This window comes from Siniperca chuatsi, linkage group LG6 (assembly GCF_020085105.1).
Source record: "Siniperca chuatsi isolate FFG_IHB_CAS linkage group LG6, ASM2008510v1, whole genome shotgun sequence".
NCBI classification, from domain to species: Eukaryota; Metazoa; Chordata; class Actinopteri; order Centrarchiformes; family Sinipercidae; genus Siniperca; species Siniperca chuatsi.
Genome location: NC_058047.1, coordinates 10,413,095 through 10,431,510, shown reverse-complemented (window position 1 = coordinate 10,431,510; position 18,416 = coordinate 10,413,095). Strand labels below are relative to the sequence as shown.

General features: G+C 39.1%; 3 protein-coding genes across 6 annotated transcripts in view; all 3 read right to left on the bottom strand.

Annotated features, from left to right (window-relative positions):
- rabgap1l (RAB GTPase activating protein 1-like) overlaps window positions 1-9,705 on the bottom strand; it is a 121,484-nt gene extending 111,779 nt beyond the window's left edge. Inside the window, exons 1-4 of one of the 2 annotated variants that reach the window (XM_044200444.1) lie at window positions 9,550-9,705; window positions 3,737-3,966; window positions 3,182-3,329; window positions 565-769 (exon numbers count right to left, since the gene is read on the bottom strand). In XM_044200444.1, coding sequence (XP_044056379.1) covers window positions 565-769; window positions 3,182-3,329; window positions 3,737-3,874 — 491 coding nt within the window. In that variant the 5' untranslated portion in view covers window positions 3,875-3,966; window positions 9,550-9,705. Of the gene's footprint in view, window positions 1-564; window positions 770-3,181; window positions 3,330-3,736; window positions 3,967-6,178; window positions 6,299-9,549 lie in introns of those variants that run through there. The other variant, XM_044200445.1, reaches the window with a different exon arrangement.
- Window positions 9,706-10,281: 576 nt separating this feature from the next.
- fam163ab (family with sequence similarity 163 member Ab) lies at window positions 10,282-13,467 on the bottom strand. The gene is made up of 2 exons (XM_044200165.1): window positions 13,353-13,467; window positions 10,282-12,656 (listed from the first exon to the last, which is right to left on the bottom strand). The coding sequence occupies exons 1-2, from the start codon at window positions 13,443-13,445 to the stop codon at window positions 12,261-12,263; spliced, it is 489 nt and encodes a 162-aa protein (XP_044056100.1). The 5' UTR covers window positions 13,446-13,467; the 3' UTR covers window positions 10,282-12,260.
- Window positions 13,468-14,067: 600 nt separating this feature from the next.
- Window positions 14,068-18,416, bottom strand: part of tdrd5 (tudor domain containing 5) — a 47,624-nt gene continuing 43,275 nt past the window's right edge. Inside the window, exons 15-16 of one of the 3 annotated variants that reach the window (XM_044200161.1) lie at window positions 14,229-14,328; window positions 14,068-14,127 (exon numbers count right to left, since the gene is read on the bottom strand). In XM_044200161.1, the coding sequence (XP_044056096.1) occupies window positions 14,230-14,328 (99 nt within the window). In that variant the 3' untranslated portion in view covers window positions 14,068-14,127; window position 14,229. Of the gene's footprint in view, window positions 14,128-14,228; window positions 14,329-18,416 lie in introns of those variants that run through there. The other 2 variants (XM_044200160.1, XM_044200157.1) reach the window with 2 other exon arrangements.

Below are 18,416 nucleotides of genomic sequence, written 5' to 3'. Positions count from 1 at the left end.
ACATTTTCAGCAAGGTAAAAAAAAAAGTCATGTCTCATTTCCGTTTTGGTGTATCGAAATATTTCATGTTCCTTTTTCATTTCATGACTCAAGATGGTTGAAAAGTTTCTCTCAACTCATGTAATATACACTTCATCTGTAACTTCCCTTCTTCTGCTGGCTAAAAGGCATCACAGGTGATGGGTACCTTTAACAAGTAAATAATTCATGATGATCTGTTCTGGGTTGATCTTCTAGGCTGTATATACAGGAACCTGTGACATGTGCTGTGGAAAAAATCTGCTTTACCAAACAAGTAGTGATGTAGAAGTCAGGCTCAGAGACATGTCCTGTGTTCACCTTTTTTAATATGACTAACAGTTACTGTATCACTAGTTTCTGTGATTACATGACCTATGTCCATTAGTTTCACAACAAGTCCATCAATCCTCGAATATTACATCTGTAGTTTAAATATGTTAAACTACCAATCTTAATAAACATATCTACTTTCCTTTCATCATAGAGCATTTTAATAGACCCAGATCTCAATATACACAGTCTTTGTCTTAATGAGTGGCTGACCTGACAGAGCCATCTGGTCCACAGGGGACGTGCAGGGTGACAGGGATGGGGATGGCGCTTTCAGCCCGCAGAGTGGCCATGGCGCTCTGTGCCTCTGCCTCGTTGCGAGGGGCTTTGACCCATGTGCAGCCCAGGTAGGACAACTTGTTGAACTGGACGCTGTCCTCCTCCAGCACTGTGGGGCTGGATGGTACTGGACATGCTTCTGTGGACAGACAGAAAGGTTGTGATATCATAAATTTTTCTGAAAAGCTGAAACATGTCCTTGGGGGTTTCTGTCAGTATTATAAGCTAACTAATGAAAACTAAACTAATAAGCTAATGTGAACCAAATTTGAACCAAGATAAAATAACAATTGTTACAATTAGCTTTTAACAACAACATACCCCATGAGTCAGGCATGCCATCAAAGCATCATGAGAACATGACATTTCTTGGATTTAAAGTAAAAAATAAGCAAAAGGTGAGAGAGAACTGCACAGGAAATTGGGGGGGGGGGAACAGGAAGCAGAACAATAGAGTAGCAGCTGGACTTCCACTGCTGACTGGCTCTTATTCTGCACCACGCTAACCATTTCCTCCTAGTTCACTAAACAGTAGTGCAACACAACTGTCACCACTGAAGATGTGAAAAATGAACTAACTGCAAGTAAATAAATTAAGACATGTAGTCCTAATGTAAAACTTTCTGTCTTCAAAAATTATTTTAATATATTTAAAATTTCTTTACATTTTTATGGGGTTGAACAAAGTTTGTCCATACAGGAAAGTTGGTAACAACTGACCTACCTAAGGCACATATGACATGAATGGTAATTATTATTCTCATGCAAAAACAATATTTTCACTTATTAAAATTTAACAAGGCAGCAGATGATCAGGTGAAAAATGTAAATGTATTTTCCAACTCTCTAACTTTAAACTACTTTCTTTCCTGTATTCACCAGCTGCCAGAATAGCCAGACCTGTTTTTAGACCATACACAGTATTTTCAAAAATAATTGTATAGTACTGTGCAAATGTTTTGATACACCTTGATTTCTTGCAGTGCTACACACTCCATTGTTAAAAACATTGCTAATTCCATTGTAGGCGTAGACAGATTGAGAGAGACAGTCATGTTCTTCTTTCCTCTGTGACACACGGTATCACTAGCTATTTCATTTTACCTGAAAGTGAAGACCTTCACCGGAAGGGCATATCACAACTCACAACAAGAACATGCTCAGACTTGCTAACAGTATCTCTTCTGACTCATTGCATGTTTTAAAGTCCCTCCATTTAAAACAGGCTGAATAATTATTTTATTTATCAGTCTGTCTAACCTGTTGCTAAACCAAAATCAGTGTGCTGCTAACTGAGATCCAGAGGATATAATGTGATATGTATAACTGTCATGACTGTTTGATGTGTTTTGTACCTCTACAAAAAGTGTCATATGTGTAACTGTATGCTCAACCTATGTGTGCATTTCTTAAACAGAACTGCCCAAGGATGCAAAATGAATTTCAGTGTAAACTGATGATAAAATTGTATCGTATCGTATCACGCGCCTACATCATCCTCCACAGATTTTATCCAAAAATACAGAATACAGAAATGCTTTTCATTGGACTTCTCAGATCCTGGGCATGACAGGTACTCCAGACAAGCAAATTGTGTAGATGGGAGTACTAGATATTTTCCCTTGACTTTAACACCGGGACTGAACAGGGATGGACATGAAACCAGAGGCCCAACAGGTATTGGAACCTGTAAGATGTAACCCTGGTATTGCTAATGCCTTGCATCTGCCACTGAGCTAAAGAGTGCAGTATATCAACCACTGTTAGTATGTTGTTTTTGCACTGATGTTGGTTGAGCTGTCTGGGACCAACCTGTCCTTGCTGATATACAGAGCCATTAAGCCAATGTCAGAGAGTTCAGATACCAGCCTTGCTAATCTGATATGGCAAAAATAGATTTTGGTATGTCAATGGCATGCATGCAGCTACATTTTTTCAAGCACTCAACTCATTTTTTAACATTTTTCATCCAAGAATGCTTTGCACATTGTTATTTCCACTCTGTGATGTAAAATTTCTGTGAAAAAAGACTTATATTTACTTATACTTCTCTGAAACACATACCCCATGATAACTTGAACTGACAACGGTGTGAGGAGAAATGATAATGAAAGAAAAAACTGCATTTTTATTTGCAACATTTTTTCCATTATGGCCTGAGCCTTTAGTTTTGCCTGAACTAATTAAGTATTCCATTGTTGTGATTCATTGTACCACAAGCTAAATGATAGTGATCCAAGTTCACTAGAATATGACAAATTAGATTTGAATACTGTCACAGTGACACTGGTATGTTCTGATTTAACTAGTTAAATACCAATAGAATTCAGGAAATTGTCAACTACAGTATGTACAGTGCCAAACAGTAAGACTCACAATTCAATCAGATGCTTTGAAGAGTTTGCTAGCTGGAAGGAACAAGTACAATATAGTTGATATTTCAGTTCTGGTGCATGGTTGGGTGAATGAAAGAACAGCTGACTGGCAGATTGTAACTGCTTGCAAGTAGACACAATGACTGTAAATGGGCCTGAACAGTCTAGATCTATACCTGCAAGTTGGGGCTCCAGGACTCGGCTCTCTGGGTCCCTGTGCTTCTCCATCTTTTCCACACTGCTCTTCTCCACCTTCACTTCATCATCATCATCCAACACCTCCTCCATTGCTTTCTCCAGCTGCTCACTCCCATTCCAAGACATCTGAGGGAGAGAGGAAAAGAATTGGGAATGAGGACAAGGAGAAACAAGGAGAGATAAAACAGGGTGAGGATAAGGATACACAAAGATAGATGAAGACAGAGTGGAGCTTCCTGGACTGAGTCAATGCTGAGTCAATGCAGGTACAAACACATACATTGATGATCTAATCAGCCACACCAGTTCTAGTGGTAGCCAGAGACACATTTGGCAGGGTTAACAAAAAAGGTAGATTACTAAATCCAGGTGGAGGGTGATGGGAAAAAAGGTGTTTTAGCTGCTGTGTCTGACCTTTTGTGACTGCAAATCTGACCAGCAGCCTTCAAGTGGCTTCATGTTAGATCATTTTGTGAATGAATATTACATATTGCACTGTTCAAGTCAACAATCTTTCCACGTGTGGTTCTGACCTTGAGTCTTGGTTTGCCCCCAGAGCCTTGCGGTGACCCAGCAGCACTGGACTGTACCAGAACAAACTCCTCACTGGTGACGGTGGCCACGGACTCTGTAGAGCTGCTGACTTTTCCAAGTGAGGAGCTGTCATCCATGGCTGGCTGGATTACTCAGAGTCGGCTGGAGAGACCAGGGTTAAAGCTCTCCCCTTCCCTCTCCTGTCCGCCCAGCTCTGTAGGAAGGCAGCCTGCATGCACAACAAACGGGCTACTTTAGATTATACTGGTGTTTTTCTGATATTTAGACACCATACTGAAAACTACAAAAAAAAACAACTATTTGCATTCGAGACATCTGTATAACAGTTGAGAGAGTGGGTAAAATTCTTACTTGTGAAACTTAAATTATAGTTACAAGATTATATAAGTGATTGAGAGTGCTTTCTATACACAAAGTAGGCACATCTGTCTAGGACCTATTAGACTAATAACACAAGGTTTATTAGGTCGTAGTTAAGGTAACATGTACAGTGTTGTCACTGCAATGTGCAGCAAGGCAATACCAAACTACAACACACCCATTCGGTATTAGGGCACAGCAAGGACGTGCCAGAAATTGGCCGAACAACTTGGTTTTGTAGGCTACATTTTAGGGTTGTGAGACCAGGCCAAAGTTATTCAAAACATTTTGTCATCTTTGAGTTAAGGATAGCAGCCCAGAAATAAGTACAATTTGTAAACCTAACCGCAAATCTGCTGTTCCTAAAATAGTTTTCAGTGCTTAATGTGTGATTATTGTCTTCCAGATCACTCTGGAATTTGCCAGTTGCTTGTCACAGTGTCTGACAGGCCCAAGCTGGCAGCCACATTTCTGGATGGCTCTATTTTCAACATGCTTTTGATACAGAACTTTATGAGCATATGTAGTACTCTGCCACCAGCAGTTGATTTTAGGTGAACATTTGGTTGCTAGTAGCAATCATGACTGGAACAATTCTATAGCAGTTTAACTGACATTGTTACAGCAAATATTTTGTCAGATATGTGACCAAACAAATATTAACAGGCATCTTTTAACTACTCCTCAATGCCCTTGTTGATGCATTATCTAGTAGGCACTCTTTTCTTGTAGCTGTTTTGTGATTTAGCAGAATTTATTTTTCCTGTGATCATCTAAGTAACTGTTGGGCTAGTGTTAATTGTTATGCATTTTACTCTTTTTGCGTTTACTCTTGTGGACTCTACGTGTATGTTTACCAGCACAGCACCAAAAGACAAAGACACTGACAAAGTCTGTCTGCACATCTGTATCAGCCCATTGTCTCTACATGTTACATCCTGCTGGCTCATTATTTTTGCCATGAGCTGGACTACACCACAAACAAACATGTCTTCATGCAAAGCTAGTTGAAACCTGGCTGTAAGCAAGTAAGTAAGCATAGATAAATAAAACACACATAATTAATAAAGCTTTTTGTAACAGTTCTAAGGTACTGTTTAATTAAAGACAAATGCCCATGTTAGCAAGTGATCAGCAACAATTAAGTGAAGTCTTACTAGTCTTACCTATTGCTTTCAGCTTTCACAAATGATAATGACCTCCTACTAAACAAATTTACAAATGTACTATAACCAGAGATTAGTTGATCGACAGAAAAATACATTTGAAGATGTCACTTTGGACTTTAAGAAATTGTGCCATGGTCATGGAGGAGCATGCATACATGTACACACACACTCACAGAAAAAAAAAAAACACAGTCGAGAACAAATGCATGAAGGGGGCATTGCATGCATACAAAAGGCATTCACACACACTCAAGCCTGGCAAATTATACTCATGCACGCATGTGTGTGCACACACACACACACACACACACACACAATGACATACATGAGGAAAGCAACAGGGTCATGTGCTCCAATCACACTTATTCAATTACACAGAGCAGCGTGAAGCAGAAAAGTGAACACTCCAACTGATTCACTTAGGGAAGAAGCTGCAATGAGAAGGAACCCAGATAAAAAACCCAGATAGTAACAGGGCATGTTGGGAAATTATTATGTTTGGCTCTCATGTCTCTTCTTCTAAAGTCAGACTGGATCTGAAGCATGTGGTAAACACACTCCAGCCATACTAAACTGGCTATTAATTATGATTACTTAAATGTTGACTGTGCAAGTACAGAACATCCCATAATCTCCCTAGCACACACAGAAACACACTGTTACATGAATTGTACAAAACTATCACAATAAAATGTGGTAGGTGTCTTTGACTGAATACATTTAAGACTAATTTTACTGGCATCCATTAGTTTCCAGGTGGTCATTTCAAATCTGGTTATTACATACATACATACATACATACATACATACATACATACATACATACATACATACATACATACATACATACATACATACAACAGTATTTATCCAGATTACACAGTTTCTAACCTCTCTCATTCTTGCTCGTGTGTGCGGACAGTTGCTTCCTCTTTGACTGTAACTCAAACTGTAAACACAGCAGCAAATTTGCACCCAGTCATTACCAGCCTGCTGCTCCAGTACACTCCCAATTGGAGGTCTTGCTACCCAACCACTGCCTGTATGGAAACTGTGAGTGGCCAGTGGTGTAGAGAGGCTGAACAACACCCACAGGCACTGGTCTAACCAGACACATTACGTCTGTGAGGTTGTGTGTGCGCGTTTCAATGGGTTGACTTGCTCTGCTGTTTTGTTAAACTTAGAACAGTGTCAGTAAACTTTGTGGGTATGAAGAGCTATAAAGTTAACTGAAACAACCCAAAATCTATTTTCACATTGTATTTGACGATATTTTTATACCCTGTGTACAAGATACTTCACAGGGTTGGGTGATAAGGCAAACATTTCCTTTTGACCACTGATGCTTCAGCTGGTGATAGCATTTGGCTTGATGTCTATTCTGGTTGTATATAATGATGGCTATGTCTGACTTGTGCCTCAATCTAACTTCATCTCCTGCCTACTGACCTTCCTGTGAAGAACACAGCTAAGGTTTCCCATCCTGCTGACTGAATCGTTTCACTCACTGATAGTGATAATGAAGCATACAGTGAGCACACTGAACAGACCTGTCATTGCAGCATGGCAAACCTGTTCAATGAGTATAAAAGACAATAACACTGTTAGGGTGAGGCTGTTTGTTTGCTGCAAGTCTGATTTTACTAACTTTTCAGGACAGTATCAGCTTGAAAAGAATCATTTATATGCAGTCTTTGGTCTTGTCTGTTTTAAGATTTTGTCCATGCTGGCCACTGTACACTGTCTCTGACTGTGAGGCAAGCAATACACAGTTTATTAAACGGGCAATCTCGTTACAGTAGTGTCTTTGGTGTCTGGATGGGTAACTCCATACTGGGATCAGGGTGTGACATTAGCACTGTCATGGGTTGGGAGTTCATTTCCCTGTACGTAATACTGCTCCTAGAAACCCTTCTGTGCAAAGGCATCTATCACACATCATGTTACAAGTAACGTTAGCCAGTCCTAACATTTGAACAAGATTGAGCCAGGTGACTCTCTACACAGCCTCACAGAGAGACACAGTTCAGCCTCCTTTGCAACTAGGAGTGAAACCTGCTCTGAGGCTTGTTGGCGAATACAAGTTCGTGTCTGTGTCTGCTCTCTAGAGACACCTTACACTTGTCATTGAATCACTTCCCGTTACATCTGATGCTAAAGCCATCAGAGTTATTTTCATAGTCAAATACATGAGCTTATCACTTTTGTCTGTTTATGGTGAATTCAAATGTATGACTACCACTATGAAGAAGTACATTGTTTCAACCTGAAGTACACTGTTGTGACAACCTGTTTTACACACAGTAAACACAACAGCAACACGACACTGCATACAAGACTATGCATTTCCGTAAATCTGATGAATCAATGTGAAATGTAAGCTAATAAATTCCTGATATACTGGTTAGTTCTCTGGCTGGCTGTGTAATGCTACCTCTTTATTAAAGTTCATGACAAAGAAACACTTCCCCATCAAGACACACAACAAAAGGCAACTTTGGTTTAGTGCGAATTCTAAAGCTTGGCCTACATCAGACTAGTACCTGTTTATTACTTTTTGTTCAAACAGCTACAATCTACTGCCAGTCTATCAAGCATACAGAAGCTCCACATTTGTCAAATGATTTACCAGTCTACATAGCCAAGACACATGGGTGTCAATTTACAATAATATAAAAAAGAGAAAAGCAGAATATCTTCAAATTTGAGAGGCTGAAAACAGCAATATTTGCACATTTTTGCTTGAAAAATGACCTAAATGATTAATTACAATAGTTGATTATCGACTAATCAATTAATCGACTAATCATTGCAGCTCTACATCAGCAACTTTACTTTTAAAATATTACCAATATCAACTGGAGCAGCTTGTGCATTTCAAAACAAAGTTTTTTTTCATAACTAGACATGGTACAAGTGTGATAATGCAACCATGTTTTTCCCCCTAAGGAAAAATAGTATGGCACCTCCACCTCTTCTGTTATTTTCTCACAATATACCGGGGAACCCACTGTCTTTATCATTTATGATTTCATAACAGGATATTAAGTTTAAGTACTGTGATTCATGTAATTTCTGTCACATTCTAAAAGTGCCATCCCCAAAATACTGTCAGACAATATCCATTTCAAGATCAAAAACACTAATATTTTTGTTGGTATCACCTGGCCCTGCTTCAGTTATGGCTTGTGAATGTCAAGTCTAAAGTGTCTCCTCCATGTTAACAGCAAAGACACAGACTGTAGTGATGATGACATGCAGAGACAAATCCTGGAGCTGATCCATAGACAAATGCTGTAACACCAGTGATGTTACTGAGGCATGGGTACATTTTAGTACACAGCTGTAAGCCCTCCAATTAAATAAAACTAAATTGGATGGAATATGTCAAACAAAAGCTCTATGAGCCCCTTCTGAATTACACAGTTATACTGTGTAAATGGCTCAATTCCAAAAAGTGTCACCTGATGGCTTCATTAATTCAGATGTTGATACTCAATTTTCAGCTGAGGAGACAGTTGTGTGCTTATAGATAATGCCTTAGTGGTCCAAAAACCAAATAAATATTATCTTATTCTGTGTTAGGGTGGATTTTCTCATTAATTACTGCAGTAAACTGTTATTGCTGCTCTCAGTGGTGTCTGCAGGCCTGGATGGAGCACATCACAGTGTCTCAGAGGATCAGCAGCAGGCTAGTATGGCAGCTTTTCTCATTAAACAGCTGTTTAAGGGACATTTAATAGGTTAAATGGAATTGGCGTGGTATTCTGTCTGAAACGCCTTTCTGAGAGGTCAGGATCACATAAACAGCAGATTTGTAAAGCGGACAGACTCCTCGCACAGCAGCTAGCTAATGCAAACAACACACACAGAAAAAGACAGGCAAGGGAAAATTAGCTAGCGGGAAGCCAACTTATCAGTACAGTCACCACAGCCTTTTCAGCGCCGCGGTAATAATAACATGGGTTTGTCACAAGCAGAGGGGCTAGCTGTCGGAACAGGTGAATGCAGGCTAAACAGGAAGTACCTATATCTGCCAGGCTAGAACTGCGAGCTAAAGCTAAGTTTGGCTAACGCTAACCAGCTCGAAGTCCAAAACAGTTGGACCACTATTCGGATGAGCGACCTCACTCAGCAACACCCCGCCCGGCTCCGGAGGAAAATTACAAGAAAGAAGAAGGAAAACAACGTTTCTCTTCTCACAGCATGTAAGAGTGACACTAAAATGAACACAGGCGTTGATAAAAGAGCTGTCAACTTACTTGTTTAGAGCGTTGTTAGAGTTGCTTGCTAGCTGTCAGAAGAGTTGCAGCGAAGATCGTGTATGTTTAACAAGATGAATCACTGGGAGGTTTAATGACAGCTTTCCGGTTTGGAATGTTAGCGTATTTCACGCATGCGCTGTACTCCTGCAGATTGTCTGGCTCACACACCTCTTACATTCACTGGACAATAATTTCTGTTTAGGAATTTGTAATTTTTGTCACAACAGTTTTGCTACATATGTGTATACATACGCACACATACATTTATTTTTTCACATAAAATAAGGGTTGTTGGGGAACATGCTTTCCCATCAGGTAGCATCATTTCAACATCCCTTCTTTCTTGTTGAATGGTTAAACTGGGAAAATATGAAAACGTATGAAAGCTATCAAGGCTTATGTTTTACCCAAAAAGGCATTCTTTATGGAAAAACATACTCTAAATGAATGCTTTGTTCTGAAAATTAATTTCAGCATCTGGTAGTGGTTGTTTGCCTCATGACAATCATTAGCTGGAGGTCAAAGTTCATGCTGCCTTCAGAGCACATGAATATTACAGAAGAGTTTAGTTTCTTCTTTCTCCTTTAACATTTTGATGAAGTAAATCAAATAAATGTAATGTGGAAATGTATCTGTGGAAAAAGTATTTCACATTTAATAGGTGCGTGTGTGTGTGTGTGTGTGTGTGTGTGTGTGTGTGTGTGATGTCAATCATCACACAAAGAGCCATTTCAAGCAGTTACAAATCTTTAATTGTCAAAAGTTAACACTGTCAAATATTACTGTTTCTGTATTCATCAGGTACGATATCTGTTTTAACCACATTTCTAAAAAGCTTTTTTCCATTTTCAAAGATAAGTAGTTAAGTAAGTAGTAAAATATATAGTTAATACAATACCTAAATAAATGAATGATGACAATAAATCCTTATCTGTGGTAGTGGACAACAACATGGAGAAACATGGTTTTATTTCCTCTTCAGAGATTCCAGCACAGATTTTTCTGGCCAGATTTCACCAGTTTTCCAAAAATCAAACCTGTCAATCTTTAGTGATGAACTTTCATTTTGCCAGACCTCTGTACATTTATTTGCCCTTTTAAGTTAATCCAGAGAAAACCCACAATTCTTGTGTAAAATGGTCTTGAGAAGTTTCAAGATGGACAGTGTAATGACTGCATTTGGCATCTATTTAACCTTAATGAAAAAGTAATTGAGAAATAAATGAAGTAGCTGCTGATCAATGAAGTGTAATTATGTTATATGCACTGCTGAAAAAAAGTTGGCAAGAGCATTTTCGTTTAATGCTTGAATGATAACACTAGGCCTGTCTGAAAATCTTGCAAAATTATCCAACACTGTCACATCATGCAAGTCCTTAAGGTTTCTTGCACTGCTTGTTTAGCCTCGCTGAATCCTGCTGTACACAGAAATATAAAGACAAATATCACAGGAAATATTATTGTGTATGGCAAGCAATGCTGGGTAAGTGTCATGTAGAAAATGGGCACTGTGAAACTTTTTTTAACCACATAAATGTGTATTCTAACATCCTCAAATAAATGACATGGTTATTTGCTTTTCAGAGATTCAACATGAGAGTAGTATAGGAGGAGTGTGTAGACAAAAGAGCACAAACTAGTAAATCACACTCCCTCTTTCAAAATACATCATGTTCAAATCCCATGGTGCATCTCTTTCTCTCCATCAATAACACAATGGGATCAAGAGATGCGTTCATTGCTTTCTGGTTATTATTTACATATCAAACTTTTTGCATCACTGTCAAAACAGAAATTTGCTCATTAATTTCAAGCTTACTACTGTTGCGTTCAAGGGCACAGGCATCCTTGCTCGTTCACAGGTTTACATAGGGGAGAAAGTGATGGTTCAGTGTGGACCTGGCAACCCAAGAGGTTTTGAACTACTGTATCCATGATCCAGTTTTAAATGCTTGTATGTCTATCTACAGGTACAGTTTTGTAATATCTCACTGGGTGTGCACCGTGCTTACAATATTCCTCCAGTAAAGTCACATGATGAGCCAAAAACTGCTAAAAGGAGATGACTGGAGATGAAGAGCTGCATTAGTTTGCCAGACAGCTTGCATAGACAAAGCGCCATTCGTCCATCCTCTTACACCTTTCCTTTAACTCAAGCATGCTTCCAGAGATCCAGAAAACTGCAGAGGGGATATTGACGTTTCCTTCTTTTGCCTCTTTTGAAATGTATTTCAGTCTCCATTCTGCTTATCATGACAAAATTGCTTAATATTTACTACATATTTCATTATACAAATTTTTTGTCTTTTAGGAAGATGTGTAGCAAGGGAAAATCATAAATGATCTAAGAGAGCCCTCAGTCAGTAAAGACACAATAACAGTCAACAGACAGTTTACAAGTTTACAACCATATCCTTCATGTGGGAGCATAAACACATTTTCTTACAAGAAACCTTACAGCTACAGTTGTATCTACCATCAATTACAGAATTATTATCTTTGTGAACATGAAAACCTAAAATTTAAGGGTATAAAGTGATGAACCAGGTTTGAAAGTGATCCCTGCTTGTCACACACTTCAGCAGTTAGCTTAGACAATCCTCACTTAAATCCCCCCGAACCCCTGGCCCTAAATAAATGTGGTGGTGCTCCTGTGTGTGTAAGTGAAGACAGTAGAGTCTCTGTGTGTATAGGTGGTGTTGGGGTGGTCACACCTCGGTGCTGATGGCTCGGGTGTTAGTGTAGAAATCAGGAGGCCGGCCCCGGGTCTCCCTCAGCAGGGAGCCTCGGATGGTGGGCAGCGGCATCGCCAGCGCCTGGTTATCATAGTGTGTGGGCATGTAGGTGATACGCTCACCACCGTTGCGCATCTCATCAGTGGTACGGATGTAGAAGGGCGAGTCATATGGTGAGCAGGTGGGGCAGTAACTGCGTTGCCCCCCTGTGGGTTTGGTGGGGTTGGAGGATCCAGGCGGCTCTGGTGGCGACATGGACAGTGGGGTGACGATCGACCCGTCCAGGCCGGAGACACTGCAGGCGTTGCAGGCAAAGTGTTGCTGAGAGATGGAGGCGCTGTCAGACCCATTCTTCTTACAGCAGTAGTACTACAGTGGAGAGAAGTCCATTACATGTCAAACAAAACAGTTTTCAACACAGTTTTTTAGCATAAACAGGCTGAATGGCAGTCTACAACATTGAGTTCATTATTAGTGCTATCTTATTTTCTTAAACCAAATGAAGAAACTGCAAATAGGGTGAGGTCAGCTCACTTTTTCCAATATAATCAATATGCTTCAAGAATTTAGTATATTCAAATGCTGTTTTCTTGTTACAAAAGAAGTCACTTGCTTTACTGTGTCCTTTTTTAAGATACTGGCACCCATTTCTATAACACTCCTAAAACAGACAAGCTGTACTGAGAACTTGTAGACGTCTTTCTTCCCACAGGCAGAAGCTTTTGTTGTTGAAAGAAAAGTATTCAAGGCTTATTAAGATAGAGGTTTTTAGTTTACTACGCCGAATCACTGCCTTTAAACTGTCTAAAGTGTACTGTGAACTACACATTTTTACTTAATATTCAAAATACAATTTCGATATAATTGAAATAATTAACATTTCTTGCTGCCAGTATCATATGATTATTTTAATATATTTGATGGCCATTTGGTATTCATCGATGTATTACTCTTCTTCTCTAGTCGACAGTCTCCTGTGAGGTGATGTGATAATACAATGTGGCAGAAGGATTAATATTGAAGTGGTTTTAAACATCTTTCAAACCCACACACAAACAGGCATACCTGGAGTCTACAGTAACAGAGCACAGCTATGATACACAGAAGTATCACGGTGGCCAGTATTCCTCCGGTTATGACAACAGTTCCAGCTGTCATCCGACCAGCTCTCCATCAAACTCTGACACAGTAAGTGACATCATTAACAAGAGCCTCCCACTGCACAACAAATATGAAGTTTAATCAAATCACAGAAAGGTCAGTATCACAGTAAACACAGACACAATGTGCTGCAATATATTTTCTATGTAAGTGTGGTAATAGAGCAAACTCAAAAGGTCATTCTATAATTATGTGGAGAGAATTAGGTAGAGAACATGCACAGTGTAAATACAAGCATGCATTATGACAGTACAGCTGAAATCTGTCAATCTCTAGTGACAACTTTTCTATACAGAAATGGACTGCCATCATACAGACACCTGAATATATATATAAATAAATTATTTTACACTTAATTTTCTTTTTATTTATACTCATTTAGTATCTTGATCACCAAACTGCAACTACTACATTATGTTCATCTTTGCTTGTCTGAATAAAAACTATTTTTTTTGAAGATGTTATATTAAGTATTTAACTTAATGTAAGAAATCAAAATTTTCCAAAATTCATATATAGTGTAAATCACATTCTGCTTCACCAACACACAGTATGCAAATTTGAAATTAACAAAACTAAATTAAATTAAAATTAACTTTCCAAGACGCATAAGTCTTACAGAATAAACCTGGTTGTGATTATTGTTGTTAAACTCACGTTCAGCAACGTTGCTTAACACCTGAAAGCAGAGAAATAACAGAGGTAGTTAGATAGATAGATAGATAGATAGATAGATAGATAGATAGATAGATAGATAGATAGATAGATAGATATACTTACATCAGAAGAGTGTTTGAAGGTAGTAAGGGTGAAGAGAAGTCGAGTCAGAAATCAAAGGTGAAAGGTCACACCGCTGGAAAGCCACACTGCATGAACATCTCTAAGGAGAGAAGAGGGAAGCAGGGAGGGAAAGAAGCAAGAAATGTGAGGAATTGGAAGAAATGGGAAGTGTAACAGTTTTAACTGAACAAGCGTAAAAACATTTCTCCACAAGGTGGCACCAAGAGAACAGACAAACATCTCTCACACAAACATACAGTACTTGCACTAGATAATGCCTACTGTAGGAATGACTTGGATGACTAGGAATGAAGAAGTAAGGATAGGACGGTAAGGAAGTAAGGAAACTAGCAAAGAAAAGTAGGAAAGTCCTGTCTGTAACACAGCAAATAAACACAGCATTGTCATTATATGAATTAATGAATGCATGGGATGTTCCTGTTGATGAAGTTTCTGTAGGTTGCACTCCTTTTATTGTCTACTCAGCTATAACAATTATCATTAGTTGTGCTAACTGTCCAGTTCTTAAAACAAATTTTCAGTTTTGCTACAAGCAATCAGTGAAACAGGTCAGATCACTGCTGGGTCACTGCTGTCAGACAGAGAGGAAAGAAACGGAAAATTATAGCATTTAGAATGAAAACATCACAGATATTTACTGTACACATCAAAGTCTTCAAAACATCAGATGTGCATATTCTTGAGCAATGTCTCTCTATCTCATCCACACTGAAATACACACAAACAGACGCATGCAGCATTATGGCAGAGCAGCAGTAAAATTGATTTAGCAGCGAGGGTCTCAGTTGGTAAGGGGGTTTTAATCTGCAGGCTGAGGCTTGTCTAGGTGAAGTGAAATCTATTACTGCTGATAAAAACATGTCAGACCCATGATTGGGGTGGAGGAGGGGGGCTTTTTGTGTAGGTAGAGAAAGGAAAAGTAGAATGAAAAAAAAGGAACAAAAGGATGGAGAAGGAAAGAAGGTATATAAGGAAGAAGGGAGAAGGGAGTAAGAAACTACAAGAAGAGAAAGGAAGGATGTAAGGAAGTAGCACTATGGGTGAAGATGTGTATGGAGGTTGACACACACTCACACATACACATTCGCACTTTTCTGCATGAGCACACAGAGCTAATTTCTCAGCCTGTCACTTATGATTCCTGCTGTTTGATATCTGAATGGACTGGTGTCTGTGTTTGTGTGTGTTATGTTTTCATGTGAGCAGTTTGTCCTGTACATGTGATGTGATAGATGAAGTCTGTCAGTCCATCATGGTGCAAAGTGTCATTTAATTAGAGACCAGTCTAATGAGATCTGGCCTCCTCACCATAGAGATGCTCCCTCCACATGGTTGCATATGCGGGTCTTCTCACCAGCTCGCCACAGTGGGAAGCTCAGAGAACAGCAACTACACCTTCACTCAGTGGTACTGACCAAGAACTGCAACTGTGTGATTACTGCTAAAGTAGAGTTCAATACATACACAACAGCACATAAAAAGCCAAACCACTTAATGGGCAAAATGGTGGAAATAAGAGACTAATTCAGAGCACTCTGAATTTGGGCAATGTTGGATTTACAGTATATATGAGATGCCTATTGAGAAAACCTGTTCATGTCTGTGGCAAAACAAATAGGACAACTTAGCTGTCCAATAGGCCATGGATGTACTAAAAGAGTACTCTGCCAATTTACCATTTCCACCCATATGACTCTTCAAGACTTCTTGTCAAAATCTGAGCAAAGAGAATGTACAGAAAATAGATATACAAATACAGTAATTTCAGCGTTTGTGATGTTAAAAAAAGTTTTTCATCGTTTAACAGCTGTTCCTTTTGTAATGATTGTGTATGAAGCTTTTACATAGGTGTGAATGTGAGCGTGAATGATTGTCCGTCTCTATGTGTCAGTCCTGTGATTGACTGGTGACCTGTTCAGAGTGTACCCCACCTCTGAATGAGTACAGAGGGAAAGGAGCATCAGTTATTTATCCAGTCTTCAGGGTCAGGCTCCTCAGCCCGGGAAGACAAGTGTCCCTGAAGTCTGGACACAACAGTCAATAGCATGTTTTGTAATTCCATATCATCATTATCAATGAACTGTTCTCATCACGCAGTCCAAACAATCATACACAGATCACGTATTGACGTCAAACAGTTATGTGCCTGGTACACAAAAGAGTCATATATATGTTATATCAGAGAGTCATGTGCATGTTATACAATCATGCAGTACGTTTGTTCTTGCCATTACACAAGCTACCTAAAGGAAATATGTAAATATTGAGCTACAACTTTTCAATTTCAAATATTAAAACTTAAAACAAAAATAATATTTTGTGTGCTATGCACCCCTATCCAATATTTTCCCATGTTTTTCAGCAGTTTGTCTTTTCTGTGTTGATTGCGATGTGGGATGATTGTGCCCATTATCATGACACTCAAAAATGGATCAATGTTAGTTTGCATGTTTGTATTTTAAAGCATTCAACAGTAACTGCATTACATATGTAGTCTAGACATAGAATTACATTGTACTTTCTAAATATGGAAACAGGGACTAACTGCAGTAGAAGCAAATGAGGCAGGTTGAAGAAATGTGAGGTCAGAAAAAAAACTAAAGGACCAAACTGCATTACACAATAGCTTCTGAGATATGTTGAACATCTCAAACTGATGATATGTACCATGTACCATGTATCTGAATGGGTTTGTTCATTAAAAACAAACTGAGCTGGAAGTCCTGACAGACTCTCCAGTGAGGAGAAGAAAAGGAGGCGGTGCTGCTCCCACATGCTGCGATCTGAACCGCTACACTGGCACCGAGCTCATAAACCATGTTTCTGTCAGAAAGTACATTAGCCTTCAATTATTTGTGGAGACCAAACGGGATGGCAGCTGACAGATTCCTCTTAACATCATTCTTCATAACTTTCTCCAGTGCGTGCAATATCAGTACACCAAACTATTTTTCATAATTAATGCCAGCACAGAGACTTACTGCAAGAGAGTACTGCAAGGAGGAAATGGAAATGGAGTCACCGCTGTCACCACCTCATCCTTTACTCAGACACACAGACACAAAATAACACAGATTTTTTTTCACTCTGTTTACATGTTGCTCTGCAAGCACTTTGAGGCAAACTTGTTGGTTAGATTAATTTGAGTTTACTTCGTTTGACAAACTACAGAGAGAAATGAGATATCTGCATCAACACACACACACTCACACACACTCTGTGTGCAGACAGAAAGAGAGCTGGATCAGTCACCATTGGGTCTGGATTAGAGTGGCCTTCAATTCCCCATACTGCCTGAAGAGCCCTGAATACTGATAAGACTCTCTCATACACACACATACACACTTACACATTCACATGTACACATACAGAATTCACTCAGGCGTACTCATGCATTACCAAATAAATCAGGACATCCTAATAAAAAACCTATTAAAACAGACAGCAGAGTCTTCATAGCACTTAGCTGCAGTCAGTGCACAAAAAGCACAAGTGTTTCATTTACTAAATAACCACTGAACCTCAACACTCACCACAAATGTCAGACAAGTAAGAGTTGATACATAATACATATAAATTATGATTCATTCCAGTACATTTGAGGCAGCAGAACTCATGTTGTTTGCAGCTTATAGTACTGTACATACATAATGCATTAAGAAAGATAACAACTCAGGTTTTCAAGGCTCCTGTGACACACACTTCATTTCATTTCACAGCTGTCAGAAATACAATAAACAAGCAACAAGTCTGTAGCTCCATTTCCATCAAAGTGGCAAGCATAATAATATGAAAATTAGCTGTGTCTCAGTTGAGTCATTCCCCGTGGATGATGAAAACCTCACAGAGTCCATGCAGTGTGTCAGTTTGTTGTGAGTTGGAGCTGCACTGCATGCTGGGATCAGCACAATAGATTAGTTTTCAACAAGCTGTTGTTTTTCTTAAAGCTTGAATCATTTTACATTTTACTTGCAACATTTTAGCTTGAGGCAGGAAATACATTTTTTATCTCACTATCATTGTTCAAGTTACCACGCTGTCAGTCATCTTGGTGGGCTTATATGTATCCTGAGGCTGTAAGCAATGCTGATGTTTGTAAATGGTGGTATCATATTACATCTTGTTACACTATACTAATAGCATGTTATGTTACATTTTGGTACAATC

Excerpts from the sequence above, each read along its gene's own strand:
- fam163ab (XM_044200165.1), bottom strand. The coding sequence starts at position 13,445 with ATGACAGCTGGAACTGTTGTCATAACCGGAGGAATACTGGCCACCGTG. Across the intron at positions 12,657-13,352 it reads TCTGTTACTGTAGACTCCAG|TACTACTGCTGTAAGAAGAA; the intron begins GTATGCCTGTTT and ends TCTCCACTGTAG.